Below are 15145 nucleotides of genomic sequence, written 5' to 3'. Positions count from 1 at the left end.
TGGGTCCTCTCTCCATGACGAAGCTTTCTGTTGTGAGTTGCAGAAGATTGGGTTTTTCAGAATCGGAAAATTGTGAGAGGATCAGAGATTGGGGGTCAAGGGCGGTGACAAAACAATCTAGGGCTTTGTTTTGTTGGTAGTTGGTAGCAGAGTACCGATTGTTGCTGCCATTTTTGTTGAATCCCAATGCTTACTACGGTGAGGAGAAAGAAGAAAAGAGTAGAGAGAGAAAGTAGAGAAGTTAACGACGCCTCAGTGTTAGTGGGTTTAGTATGAAGCTGATGTGGAAAGTTAACCAGATGTTATGTTTTTATTGGATTGGGGTAGCAGGTGGACATGCTGACGGGGTACCCTGGGGTACCCAATATTCTCTCATTCCATTTAGGGTTTTGTCACTGACCCTTTTTTGAAAGATGCTTTGTTCTTTTGCAGAAAGTGAAAATCTCAACGGCCTCATCCAAATCGTTGCAGTTCACTTTCTCAAATAAACCTAATTTGTGGTTCTAAGTTGTCCTATTCCTAAAGGTACATCTCTAAATCTCATAACTTGTTGAAACAACGCACTCCGATTTTTCTATATAAAATCCTTACTTGATTGAAGCTTTTTATGTTCATGATTTCTACAGATTTTCCATAAAAAAAAAAAATGAGCTCCGTCACCGCTTCGAATTCGACTTGTATCGGTCGGAAATGCTTCCGGAAGGTTCCTTTTCTTGTACTCAAATTCTGATCTGTTTAAATGCCGAGAAAATGCTGAAAGGAAAATATTGTAAACCAATTTTTGGATTCTGAGAAATTGGGAAACTAAATTGGACTCTGTCTAATGAAATGTACGGTTTGGCTTGAGTTTAATTCTTCAAACAGAGAGCTGAAACTCTATAATTTCTTTCCCTTTCATCTGTTTTCTTGGTGGAATAGATAATTGTCTTTTACTCTGGATTATAATTCTGTTATAGATATATTGTGAATTTGTGATTGATGGTTATTACATCTATATTATATATTTGTACATAGAAAAGTGAGGAGTATATAATATACATAGAAAAGTGAGGAGTGAGCTTGAAGATAGGAGTTAGTGGAAGTTATTAGTGTTTGATATTTCTGAATTTATGTTTTTGATTTGTAGGATGAACCGAAAATTTCAAGTGTCAGGAAACTGCATATAAAATGTTCGGTAGCCTCCTCGACCCCACAGAGGATGCAGTTTGCGAAGGTCAAAACTCAGACACCTGAAAATACTGTTCAAATTGCTGTTCTTGGAGCCAGTGGTTACACTGGTTCAGAGGTATAAAATGCCCCTCATAATATTTTTTGTCATTATTATTATTTGTCGTTGAATTGATGACCCGCCAACCTTGACCCTTTGAAGATACTTAGATGAATCAGTGGAAAAGACAGAAAATATAAATCAGAAATGGTTTTAGAAAGAAAAAAAAAAAAAAAAAAAAAAAAAAGAAAAGAAAAAGTTTTTAGATTAAAGACCTTTGTTCGGTTTGGGTGCTAAAATGACATGCATATGAAGTTTCTAGGAGACATTCGCATTGTATTTGGAATGAAGGGATTTAACTAGAAAGAGAAGGGTTTGATTAAAAAGTTTGGATTTCGGTTATTTGGAATATGGGAATTCAATAAATAACTGGACTTGGATGGATTTGAGTCCCATTATAACTCCTATAATGGTCATATTTGAATAGGATTAGGTTTTAATTTAAAAGACTTCAGTTTCACCATTCTACTTTCTTTTCACAACATAAAAAAGCAGAAATCGTCAAATTCCTATTATAATAGCACATTGTTCAGTACCCTACAATTTATAAGGGGCTTGATGCTGAATCCTTTTGGTCCCTTTCCCTTTCAAACCCTCTTCTAATTGAATTCGGTTCCAAATTTGGTATAATGACGGGACATGTTTTTTGGCAACTAAGAATGACAAAGCATAGTACAGTTTGCTTACTCTATATTTATGAGCAAGACATTAGTGAAATTAAAGAAGAAAATGAAATTATATGTAGAGGGATAGACTTACCTATGTCTTTGATTTTGTTCATGGTCTGAGTTTGTAACTGCATGATGAATCAATAATTAATAATTTATTTGGTAAGTAATCGATTAATACCTTATGTCTATTTATTCTTTAATATATTTCACTTAACAGATAAGATGTTGCTTTTCATGCAGATTGTTCGTCTCCTTGCAAACCATCCTTACTTCGGCATTACTTTGATGACTGCTGATAGGAAAGCTGGCCAATCAATTGGATCAGTGTTTCCTCATTTGGTCTCACAAGTATGAATCTTTATATTTTCATGGGTTTTCATTCATTGAAGGTTGTACTAGAGGTAGTATGATAATGCCCATTCTCACATGTTTTTGTTTCTTCATTAACTTTAACCTGAAAAAGAATCTAATTTATTGCTTGATCTACCAAAAGACAATCATTTTCCATTGCTTTTATGTCTAAATTCTAAAAGTAAAAATCAGACCAGTCATGTTGGTGATTCAAAATTAATTTGGATCTAGCTCATTTGCTTAGTTGGTTGCAGAAATCTCGAATGTTTCTTGAACTCCAACTAGACTAGTAACCTATTTATTGATTAGGATGGATCACAGAAATTATAGGGTCTGTTTAGTTTAGTTCAAATAATAGGTTTTTGTTTTCAGATACTAGAAAAATAGACAATAGTTTGAAAATTTGTTTCTAGAAGCTATTACTTGAAAATGGAGTTGGAAAAAGGCCTAATTTCAGAGGATAGTTTGTTTCCCTTCTAGAAAGCTGTTTTCAAAGAACTAAACCAAAATGCCAATAATTTTGTCTTTATTTCCAATATTATTAATAATTCTAATTATAATTCCTTTGCTTGATTATGTAATAATTTACTAGAATTAACGGTCAAGGTAAACAAAGCTTATTTTTTCAAATATAAAGTCATAGTAAAAATAAAAAAAATTTGCGTCAAGAATCAATTCTGGAGTTCAATCTACAACTCATTGTCCACTGTATAATATTTTGGCATTTTTGGGATTCAAATTGCTCCAATGGTGGAATCAATTCTGTATATATAAGAATTTTGTAGGAAGGTTAGAACCAACACATCAGAGAGAGATTGTAAGGTTTGATTTTGTGGTTTCCAGTTAACTTGGTCCATTAAGAAGAATTGATTTAGGTCCATTGGGAAGAATTGATTTTGGTAACTATAAAAGTTCAAGCTCATTGTTACTGCTGCGTGCTAATAAAAACCATGGTATCTTGGTCACGATTGTTTGAACCTTTTAGATCATGTCTCGTCTATGACAGATACAAGTCAACCAAAGTGCTGTATCTGAAATCTGTGTTGTAGTGATGTAGTCATTGGCATGTTCCGTTGTCTTATTTTTACTGTTTTTGTTCTTGTTATTATTTTTGTCGTGTTGCTTTACTTCTCGGCCGTAGTTGAGGATTTCTATTCTTGAAATTGGGGATCTGAATATTGCTTGATTTCTATTTTCTTTTTCTAAATTCAGAAACTAAAATTTCATCTCTACCACAGCTTAATTTAGAGCCATAGCTCAATTCCACCAATTTGTTAATGTTTAAAAACCTCATGACCGTGATATGGCCGAAAAGTAAATTTAGTAATTCCCTTGATACGTATCTATGCATTAATAGTGAGATTCTGAAATTTTCGCACAGTTTAATTCTTTTACAGTTTCGCATATGTGGAAAACCATGAAGAAAGAGTCATTTTTGTTTCATATATTCTTTTTCTTTTTCTGGCATTGCAGTTCTGTAAACATTTTTTATTTATTTATTTTTTGCCTTTTTGAAATGTTTCAATTGTGCTTATTCCTAGAACAGTTAGTACTATTTTTATAGCTTTGAGATGAAATTACAATGTTTGACTTCCTGTATGTTTGCAGGATTTACCAGACATGGTTGCTATCAAGGATGCAGATTTTTCTAATGTGGATGCTGTGTTTTGTTGTTTGCCACATGGAACCACACAGGTCCTTTAATAATTCTGTGACATGATTTCATTCATGCAATTAGAAAATTTATTTTATTTTATTTTTGATAAGTGCAATCAGCAATTTTGCGACCCCCTGAATTCTCTTTCTGAAAGTTGAAAAGCATTTAATCCGTGACACCAGTTCCTTTGTAATCAGATTACTGATTGGCATATGTGTATATACATTTATATGAAGCGTTTTTTTTTTAATTGATAATTAATCATTAATTTATCTTTTTACAGGAAATTATCAAAGGTCTTCCTAAAGAATTAAAGATTGTTGATCTTTCTGCAGTATGATCCGGATGTGTTCTTTTGGTTATGCATTTTCCATGTATCTGCATACATGTATCCTAATGATTTTGTCAAAATTTAGAGTTCTACCCATGAAAAAGTAATATAGGATGATTACGCAGGACTTCCGGTTGCGAGATATTGGTGAATATGAAAAATGGTATGGTCAACCTCACAGAGCAGCAGATATGCAGGTTAGATATACTTTTATCCTTAAAAATGTTGTCTCCATAATATTAGCTTCTGATGCATTGTTTATCTATGAAATTATTTTTTGTCTTATGAAGTACGGGTACATTTTGGCATGAATCTTCTGCATCATTATCCTTGAAGATTATCTACCTTTTTTTCTGCTCTAATTAACATTGTTTTTTTCTGCATGTGACATTTTATTTTGTCCTGTTCTAGAAAGAAGCTGTATATGGTTTGACAGAGATTTCTAGAGCAGAAATCCAAAATGCACGTCTAGTTGCAAATCCTGGCTGTTATCCTACGTCTATTCAACTTCCTCTTGTTCCCTTGATAAAGGTTTGTTAAATATTTAAAAGCTTCTTAGTATGATTTCTGATATGTGTTAGATTTGCAGTACTTTGGTAATTTTTTTATGATATGGCCATATTCCTTTACTGTAACATTCCTCATGAGATGTACTAGGAGCTGAATCAACAGGTACACCAATTTTAATGTATATAGTTTCTCTTATTTAGATTAAAGTAGTGTTTGATGACAAGTTAACTGGCTTTAATTGTCAATATGCCAAAATATGAGTAGCTGAGGCACTAATGGTAAAACTAGGAAGTCATGCTCGATTATGTCCAACCAAAAGAATTTTAGCATCGCTAAAAAAATTGTCCGTCTGTAGGAACCCACATAAACCAAAACAGGAAAGGAAATGGAAATACTTCCAAATGACATATTATTAAATGGCCTTACCATGAAAACACTTTAGTTTGGCAACACTTGTCAATCTATAATGCTTTTAATTGATGATCTTTGAAAAATAGGTGTGGCTATTTCAACATCCTTTTTCTGTTTCAGTTTCTGATGCCATTCTGGTTGCTCAACTACTTGATGGAAAGCAAAGTTTGGGATAATATTTGGACGAGTCACTGTGGCAGCCTTGTTTCTGTTCATAGTTTTTAATATGTTTTTAAAAGTTTGCTTTGAATGGGTCCCTAATTTTGAACTCTACTTGGTTGCTTTGATTACTAAATGAGTTTGGATAATATACAATCTCCTGATTGAACGCATTGGAAAATTTCCTTTATCTGGAGGTGTTTAACACCGATTGGTTTTGAGGGAAGAGAAGAAAAGTGTATATAGATTAAAAACATTTTCCACTTTCATTTGGTTTGGCTCACTTATTGGGGAAAGCGAAGAGAGAAATTTAGTGATTATGGTAGAAGTAATACAATTTTTGTTCTTTTTTGTGGCACTCTTTCGAATACAAACAAAGCAGTTTCCACACTTAGATTTGAACTATCCGTTCCGCCAGAATCTTAGCTTTTGAATGCATGAAATCTAAATATTTTCAATTAAGGCTCATTCTTCTCATTAGTCCACATTAAGTGTCCTATGGTTTTCTGGTTTTTCTTCTGCTTGCAGGCTAACCTGATTGGCTTGAACAATATCATTATTGACTCAAAATCTGGTGTGAGTGGAGCAGGTTAGAATTATGACCACTGCCTTTCCTTGGCAATATATTCTTGATTGTACTTGCTACAATGCTGGAGAAGCTTCTGATACTTGGTACGCCATGCAGGACGTGGCGCCAAGGAGGCAAATTTATACACTGAAATAGCTGAAGGGATTCATTCTTATGGTGTTACTAGCCATCGCCATGGTAAGTATTTATACTCATAACCAAACCATTAGGATGTGATAAAAGAAACTTAGTCTTACATTGTAACTAAAGTTTCTTATAGTGCCCTCACTGTCTTATTCACTTAAAGTCCTGTAAAAGATATTCCAAGATCAACTAAGAGAAGCCATTTTAATTACTGGTTTCCAAATGGTTATCACCTCGGAGGATTTGTACTGGAGTTTGCTATTTGATCTCTTAGATCCGTGGATTGATAGTCTCTGTAGTTGTAACTTGTCTCTTGTTTCCCTCTTCTTTTCCTTTTTCGGATCTATATAAAGGTTTATTATTGTCTGAAAATTCTAATTGTTCGTTGAGGAGACGTTTAAATTGCTTGAAACATTAAAGCAATTGCATATCATTATTCCTAGAGTACAAGAGGCAGTAATCTGGTTTATATTGGTATTTTCAGTGCCAGAAATTGAACAGGGATTATGTGATGCTGCAAGTTCAAAAATAACTGTCAGCTTCACTCCTCACTTGATGCCAATGGTATTAGTTACCCTCAATTTTATGGTGTAAATTAACTTATTTACCTTTTTTTTAACTCACTATGCTTTCTCACAGAGCCGTGGTATGCAATCAACTATATATGTGGAAATGGCTCTGGGAGTGTCAATTGAAGATTTGTACCAACAGTTGAGGAGCTTCTATGAGGTATGTGGAGCACATCATGACTATCAACTCTTGCTCACTTGTTCTCTAGTCCATTACCAACTATCACCAGAGTTAAATGACCACATAGGGCTAGATGTATTTATTTTCTGTAGTTTTGGGTCACACATATGTGCACATTCACAATGCAAAACTTATCTCGGTGGGTAGGAAGCTATCATCTATTAACCTTTTGTTGATGAAAGTTCTTTGAAGTGAGGAGATTATTTCACGTAGATTAAGAATACTGAAGTTAGATGATGGTTCTCTTTTACCTATAGGTTTAATGGCCATACGTTTGACAGATGGGACACCGGCAGGTGGCCTGAGGCACCTTATATCTTAGTTCGAGGGAGTGGTCATATCTTGCATTTAATGCTGGTCATGTCAACAGGTTGGCACATTAATGCGCCATCTGTCCTCTGGTAGGAGCTCGATCCTAGGAAACAATCATCCTTTCCCCCTTGTGCTGGCCTCACCTCGAGGCACTTCCTTAGATTCCAGCCACCTGTCCGCTATACCTCAGATTCCCGACGCCAGAAATGAGGGGAGGGATCCCTCGGGGTTCTGCCTTCTAGATTTCCCCAGACCCCCATCCCTGCTCCGCACCCAGAGTCTCGTAAGCAGATGGACTCGAGGTGGAAGATCCTTTTTCAGGATTGAAGCTCTATCTACAGGAAAGAGCTTCGAAAGCAGCATGAGAGGTGGGACCCATCCTATTGGAGTGGGGTCCCTCCACAGGAGAGGGAAGGGTGGCGACCCCTTCCTCGCACAAGATATGCCGTTTTGGGACAAGTAGCTCGAGGTTACTTGGTCTCCTTCAGAGGGATGCCAGGCAGGTACTGGCGTGGTCTAGTCGGCATTGACCAAATGTAATATTTCAAAAATGATGCCACCTGGCGTGTTGCCGCGGTATGCTCATCTACACCTTTCAAGTATGTGTCAATGCTCAAAGGCATGGCCAAGGAGACTGTCTTAATTGGTTGTGCTATTATTTGCAATGAAAAAAATAAAATAAAAAATCTCCTGTGTGGAAACCCATAAATGGCAGTTGATCAACTATATATATCCTGTTTTGTATTTCTTAAATGGACGGACAAACCTAAGTGATTGTTCATGCCACTCCATCTTCCCAGGCATCTTTGGAATGCAATCCAAAGTGCAGACAAGATGGGTTGATCTGCATACATCAGTAATATCACTTATTGATTTTTGATCTGCGTACATCACTTACTGATTTTCTGAGAGCTTATTTGTTTTCATTGGTGATGGGTGGAATTTTCTCTTCTGTTTATTGGTATGTGCAGGATGAAGAATTCATAGTATTGCTAAAGAAAGGTCAAATTCCTCATACCCGACATGTTCGTGGATCCAATTACTGTGTTATGAATGTGTTTCCCGATCGGATACCTGGAAGAGCAATTATAATATCTGTTGTACGTCTGAATTTTCAGCATGCTTATATGTTAAAATTTTACTGCAGTTCTATAAAAAAGGACATCTTGTGCTATTATTTATGATGGCTATTCTTAAACTTCATTGCAGATCGATAATCTAGTAAAAGGAGCTTCCGGTCAAGCTGTACAAAATCTTAACTTGATGATGGGAATTCCGGAGAACACGGGGCTTCAATACTTGCCGTTGTTTCCTTAACATATTCTTCTGTTTTATCCTGGCAATGAGTAAGTAGGTGAGTCTCAACTCAACTTGTTAAAGCCTCATTTTAGCTTATTATGATTAGCTACATGAACTCTTTGCACTGTTGTACTCTTAAAGGCCTATTAGTTAGGTCACTGTGTCTATGAAACTGCCTCAATCCACCTTTTTGGCGTTCCCTTTCCCTTGAGCCCCATCGAATTAAACAAAGTCCCTCGGCATTTCCACAGTTCGTCCATCCTTGTTGTACATGACAGACCATCTTTGCAACTTCCTGTTGTCCATTGGTTCTGCCTCTAATTAATACTCCGTAGCATGATGTGTCTGTTAGTGAACCTAGTTTTACGTTAGACGCAAGTTGGGCTAATTAGGAGATATAGGTACCTGTGCTCTATAATAAAGTATTCTATAATTTTCTGTCTTATGGGTAGGGCATCCAGCGTTCACAATATGGAACCACGAAATTGATTAGTTCCTTGTTGTACATCCAACGCCCTATACCTCCTCCAATGGCATTAATTCACATAACCATACTTCTTATTGCATTCATGCTGTTTTATATTTGTGAAATTCCAATATTTTCCATAAATTGACAATTTTGTAAGGCTGATATTGAAACTTCTTATATTCAAGTATGAAAGTCGGACCCACATAAATTGCATCTGCTTTGATGGGCTGTTACTGAACTGGTTTTTTGCAGGTCTATACGGAATGCTTCATGCTACTGTTTGAAATACACCGTGAACTCTTAAGTAGGTTTTATTTAGAAACAATTTACGTTATCATTAAGTGAGCTGATGTGTAGTGACTTTTTGTGAGTTTTATTTATAAACTTCTGATGGTATCATAAAGTGAGCTGATGTGCGTGTTAGGGCTGAGGCCTTTTGTCATAAGGCAGTAGCTGATGTGCTTGTTAGGGCTTAGGTTTTCCTTGTGGTTTAGAAGGATTAACAATCTTGTTTAGTAATCTTATTCAATATAAAGTGTGTGAAATGTCTCATTCAGTACTCTTATTTTTACTGATCTTAGTAACCTTATTCAATATAAAATGTCACAAAATATTTAAATATCAAAGGAAGATTGATTCCAATGTACTGTTTAAATCAAAGGAAGATTGATTCCAACTACCACACTGCTATTCTTATAGAAATTGTGCTATCAAGCTTAATCATCCTTATATTTACCAGCACTTTGGCATTGACTACTTATATCATTTAAAAAAACTAATTTCGAGTGAAGTTATGACATAGAAGCTTTCACAATGGTTCCTACTAGAAATATTTATGCACGAAGGTGTGCATAAATATTCATAGTATCATTGTCTTTCTTCCTTTGTGTCTTCTCTTTACATTTGGATGGAAAAAAATATAACGACCCTAGTTGATGCTAAAATTTAAAAAAAAAAAATTCGGCATAACCTCCCCTAAAAATGGGCCTTCAACAACCTGTCCCAAAATACAAAACACATAATATCATCCAGCATCCCATTCATCAATTCATTATACCTCAACATAGTTCCTGTCATGATAGAATATCCACACACCAATTAATCTAAATTATCATAATTATAGTCCCAAAATACATGGTTAAGATTGTCTTATAACGTTACATGATACAATTGCATGGAAGCATATATCATAATTTCATTAGTTTTATTTACATCAAACAAAAGATAAGTTCGTTCTTAAGTTACAAGGCCATGAATACTAACTTAGTTACATCCCCACAACTATGAATATACATAAAACGGTCAAAATACAAAATAGCAAATAACCTTCTAACAACTTTCAAACTTGAGGTGGATTGTCGTCCACCGGTTCATTTCCAAGACCTGAAAAAAATAATATAAATAGTAGGGTGAGCATAAAGCTCAGTAGGTGACACTTAAGATACAATTCTTGTGTTCTTGTGAATCCAAATAAAGCATAGGCCAATGGGAAATAGGGATCATGCAATATAGGGAATTAAAACAATATGCACGTCAATTCCAATTATAAACCATGCAATGCAATGAAATGCAATGCATGCTAATGCCACTCCCCATTTTCATTCACAAAACCATCACTTTCAAATGTTAATACAGCCCGCCCTTTGGTAACCCCGCCGCAACACGAGAGGAGGATTGGCTATCGTCCCTAGACCTTTGATAACCCCGCAGCTTCATCGAGGGGCACGAATAGCTCAATCACGCTAGGGCGACTCCCTAGTCCCCTCTAGGCTATATTAACCTCCGGCCTGTTGGTAACCCCGCAGCGACCGGGTTTATCAAAACTATTTGACAAAACTCTTCTCCCAAAATTTCCCCCATTTTCATTTCAAGACAAATTCTCCTATTTCATGCATCTCAATGACATGTACATGGATGTACATATAATCTCAATATTATGACAATGGAAAATTTGGCACAATCTAAATAAACATGTTCTCATTAGTCATTTTCAACATGTTAACACATAGTGGGCATGATAAAACAACATCTAAACATACTTTACACATGAAACAAGTCATAATCAAGCTCTTGAAAATTCTCTAGACATCATTCATACAATCATAGATACAATTAACTCCGAATTAAACATGTTTGACACAACAAGGAGGTGTAATTCACAATAGAATAAGAAAGGAGTGGATTAAGATGCCCCTACCTCAAAACGAGCAAAATCCCTAGAAATGGGTTCTTAAATTCGAGCTCCCAAAGAAGACCAAAAGCTGGAATTTCTGCTACTAGCACGTAGAGCTCGTCGTGCTCGTCATTTTGCCTCAAACGGCACTTAAATCCGGCAAGAAATAAAGCTAGAATCCTGATTCAAAGTTGGCTTCCAAGAAGGGAAGAAAAATAATGTGAAATGAGAGGAAGAAGGAAATTGACGGGGAGAGAGAAAGTGAGATCCAAAAAAATGGTCTCTAGACCATTAAAAGTGAGTGGGTGGTGGGTCCCACCACCACCCTTTGACTTTTCTTTTTTTTTTTTTTTTTTTTTTTTACAGACATTACAAAAAATTTGTGAAAGAGGAAGGATGATTTATTTATTTTATTTTATTTTTCTTTTCTCCTTGTCCCATCTCTACCGAAGGAAGAAAGTTTGGGCATACTTGGTTTGCAACTGTAAAAACAGTTTTCTGTTCTCAGAGAATTGAAAATAGAAAATTGTACAAAATTTTTGCTTGGTTCAGTTTTTTAAAAATTATTTTTTAAAAACACAGTTATAAAAATGCATATTTTCAGAGAACTATAAAAGGTTGTTCTAACAGTTTTTTATTTTCTGAGTTCTTAAAAATTATTTTCAAAATTACAAAACAAGCAGACCCTTTTGTTTTTTCCTTCCTGTTTTCTCTCTACCATTTTTCCTTCATTTCTACCAAACAAAGCATAAGAATTTTTTTATATTTATATTTAAGTAATGCACTTGATAATAAAAAGTGTATTAAGCAAATTATTACCAAACAGATTTACAAGTGTTTTAAATGTAAAAAATTGGGTAAATTACAATGACCTCCCCTAAGGTTTGGACTAATTGTAACTAAACTCGAGATTTGTTATTTTGTTGCAAAGACACCCTAATGTCAGATTTGATTATGAATTTACGTATATACCCTTATTAGTATATTATTGCAAATGGGCAAAATATCTACTCCCTCCGTCCCATCATAGTTGTCCATCTTTCCTTTTTGGGTTGTACTAAAATATTTGTCCACTTACCAAATTTAAACAACATATTTCACATCTTTCCATAAAATACTCTTAAAATTTTAAAAAATTTCAAACTTGATTAGATATATATATATTTAAACTTGAAAGAGTAACTTTGTAATTTTTAAAGGGGATAATGCAATAATTGCATGTCCCCTTAAAAAGTTTTACTCCCCATAAGGGACATCTATTATGAGACGGAGGGAGTAAGAAAAAAGAATGACCCTTTTGTCACTAATATTTGTCGCAAAAAATATTTTACATTTTTTTCCCTTTTTCCACTATTCATCTCCTTCACTCCTCTCTCCATCTTTGCAATTCTCACCAAAGAACGCACTGTCAATGATGAGGACAAAATCCAACACACCCAATTACAATCTACAAACGCCTCATCCGCTCTTATGGCAACGTGACCTAGTATATGGAACAAACAACGACCATCGTTATCATCGATGTCTCGATATTAGCGAAGGGAAAAGGCGACCCTTGTCGCCGAAAAAATGAAGAAACCTGGTCATGAAAGCCCGGACACAACGTGGACTTCCCTGAGAGTGCCGATGATGACGTGACAGCTCTTGAGGAACGCCATCATTGCTCAGAGCTCACCGCCGAATCGTTATCGCCGCTCGGAGCTCACTGCCGTATCGCCATATTTGCTCAAAGCTCACCACCGCTTCGCCATCGCTATTAACCTCAACGATGAGAGTGCCTTCGTCATTCAGTGGACAGTACAAAACTACATCTGCCCCAGGGATGGCGTGATTCTCCTCAGCATTCGTCCCACATCTGTCCTCTACGCGCCGACTGGGAACCATTCGACCACCATCGACCAACTACCACCCTCTTTCTATGTAACCCAGTTGGATCCTCTCTCATTTGTTTCCTTCTCTGATCCGGGCCCAATTTGGGAAATCTTGAGTAAAAACTACTGTGTTAAACCTACAAATCCCATTCCTGCTCGTCGTTGCAGACGCACTCACTTCTCAGTTCAGAATCGTAAGCCGAAACATCTATTGTCATCTTCAACTACCCAATCTTCATGTATCTTCTCCAATCCAGAATGTAACAGACGCATCAAAGCCACAAAAAATCCCCAAAAACAACGTTGTTAGAGACAGTTATGGGGAGAAGGACGCACAATAATACATTAGTATTGTCACTCATTTACTCATCAAGGGTATTTTGGTCTACTAATGCATGATTATTTTATTATTTCAAGACATTTTTACGCTGCATTTGGTGTATAGGAATGAAATGCCCATTCCAACCATTCATTTGTTTGGTATGCAATTTAAAGTGGGAATGACCATTCCATTGGAATGAAAATCCATTCCACAACTAAACATATGAAATGGTCATTCCTAAGTAAATTTTTTTTTTAAAAATCAACTTCCCAAAACACCCTTATATTCTAAGTTCAAAAACCACCACTACATACCTTCCACTACAATCACTTCCGTTTTTCACAACCACCACCATCGCCACCGTCTTTCACCACCAATGCCTCCTTCTTTTGCCGCAACCACCGCCGCCGCTACCACCGCCTTTCACCACCGCTTCCACCACCACTGCCACCACCTTCCACCACCTTCCACCACCGCCACTACTACTGCCTTCCACTACCACCACCACCTTCCATCACTGCCACCGCCTTTTACCACCACTACCACCTTACACCATTGCTTTTCACCACAGCCACCGCCTTTGATCGTTACTCCCTTCCAATGCCACCATCGTCTTCCACCACCTTCCACTACTACCACTGTCATTGCCTTTCACCACCTTCCATCACCATCGCCTCCTACGACTGCCACCACCTTCCACCACCACTACCGCTATCGTTTTCTACCACTGTCACCACCTTCCACCACTGCCATCGCCTTCTACCACTGCCACCACCCCCTTCCACCACCACCACCGCCACCGCCACCACCTTTTACCACCGCTACCTACACCATTATCTTCTTCCACCACCATTACCACACTATTCCCACCGCCTTCCACCACCACCGCCGCTACCGCCTTCCACCATTTCCACTACCGCCGCCTTCTAACACCACCACTTACACCACTACCACTTTCTGCCTCCACCACCATCCACCACAACCACTGCTACCATTTATTTTTTTAAAATTGTTAGAGAATGTCATTTTGTTAATTTAATTTATTTGTTACTAATATGGATATTTTGGAGAATTCAATTTGAAATTTATTCTATTCTAAATTTTAAATTAGTTCAACCAAATACTAAAATGGTTATTATCATTTCATTCCTACATATTTCATATTTACAACCAAACAATAGAATGAGAATGACCATTCCATTCCATTTCCACTTGCATTTCATTCCTACACACCAAACGCAGGTAATACAGTCTTTTTGACTTACTCTGTAATTGACAGATATTTTGGTCACTTCAACCATTTGTTTGACAAAAAAAAAATTACTGTATGGGAGGTCTTTGCAAAAAAAAGGCAAACCTAAGGGCAACACACATAGTTTAGTTGTAATTAGTTCAAACTTTTTCCCTAAATAAATTCTAGGGTAAAGTACACCCCTTGAGGTTTGGCAAAAGGATACTCAGAGGAAACTTACCTATTTTTTGGACAAAGACACCCCCTGAAGGTTAAAAAATGGACAAAGACACCCCTTTACATGAAAAATTGACCAAAATACCCTTTGACCGTTTAGGAGACTTTTTTAACTTTACAATTTAATAAATTGGACCAATCTACCCTCATGAATAATTTATGCATACAAAAAAAGTATTAAAAAAAAAAACTTTATATTGTGGTTTTTTTTTTTTTTTTATTTACTTTATAAATGTCCCAACTTCTTAAAAATGTAAACGTCTAAAATGATTTTTTTGATTCAATACATATATTTCATAAATTATATTTTGTTATTACTTCTTTTCTTTTTCTTTTTTATTTTTAAATTAAGATACTTAATTCTTTCATCTAAAAAAATTAAACCAATCTCTTTTCCTTAAAAATAAAAAAA

The 15145-nt window shown here is 36.1% G+C and overlaps 1 protein-coding gene across 2 annotated transcripts; it reads left to right on the top strand.

The window, feature by feature from the left end:
* The first annotated feature begins 386 nt into the window (after positions 1-386).
* Positions 387-9464, top strand: LOC132309182 (probable N-acetyl-gamma-glutamyl-phosphate reductase, chloroplastic). 2 transcript variants are annotated; one of them, XM_059807518.1, is made up of 15 exons: positions 387-525; positions 627-703; positions 1127-1285; positions 2179-2286; positions 3898-3984; positions 4230-4280; positions 4403-4474; positions 4689-4808; positions 5886-5946; positions 6043-6123; positions 6554-6633; positions 6709-6798; positions 8103-8231; positions 8341-8477; positions 9152-9464. In XM_059807518.1, exons 2-14 carry the CDS (start codon positions 647-649, stop codon positions 8446-8448), a joined length of 1203 nt encoding a protein of 400 aa, XP_059663501.1. In that variant the 5' UTR covers positions 387-525; positions 627-646; the 3' UTR covers positions 8449-8477; positions 9152-9464. The 2 variants fall into 2 exon arrangements, with proteins under 2 accessions (XP_059663501.1, XP_059663498.1); XM_059807515.1 differs by having other exon boundaries at positions 8341-8485.
* The last annotated feature ends 5681 nt before the right edge of the window (positions 9465-15145 follow it).

Source organism: Cornus florida, unplaced genomic scaffold, assembly GCF_030987335.1.
Source record: "Cornus florida cultivar Cherokee Brave unplaced genomic scaffold, ASM3098733v1 CherokeeBrave_3.0.0_Hap2_Chr01, whole genome shotgun sequence".
Taxonomy (NCBI): Eukaryota; Viridiplantae; Streptophyta; class Magnoliopsida; order Cornales; family Cornaceae; genus Cornus; species Cornus florida.
The sequence above is the reverse complement of the archived record's forward strand: the minus strand, read 5'-3'. Positions and strand labels throughout refer to the sequence as shown.

Coding starts and splice junctions, on each gene's coding strand:
- LOC132309182 (XM_059807518.1), top strand. CDS start 647: ATGAGCTCCGTCACCGCTTCGAATTCGACTTGTATCGGTCGGAAATGC. Junction 704..1,126: donor GTCGGAAATGCTTCCGGAAG/GTTCCTTTTCTT, acceptor TTTGATTTGTAG/GATGAACCGAAAATTTCAAG. Junction 4,475..4,688: donor ACAGAGCAGCAGATATGCAG/GTTAGATATACT, acceptor GTCCTGTTCTAG/AAAGAAGCTGTATATGGTTT.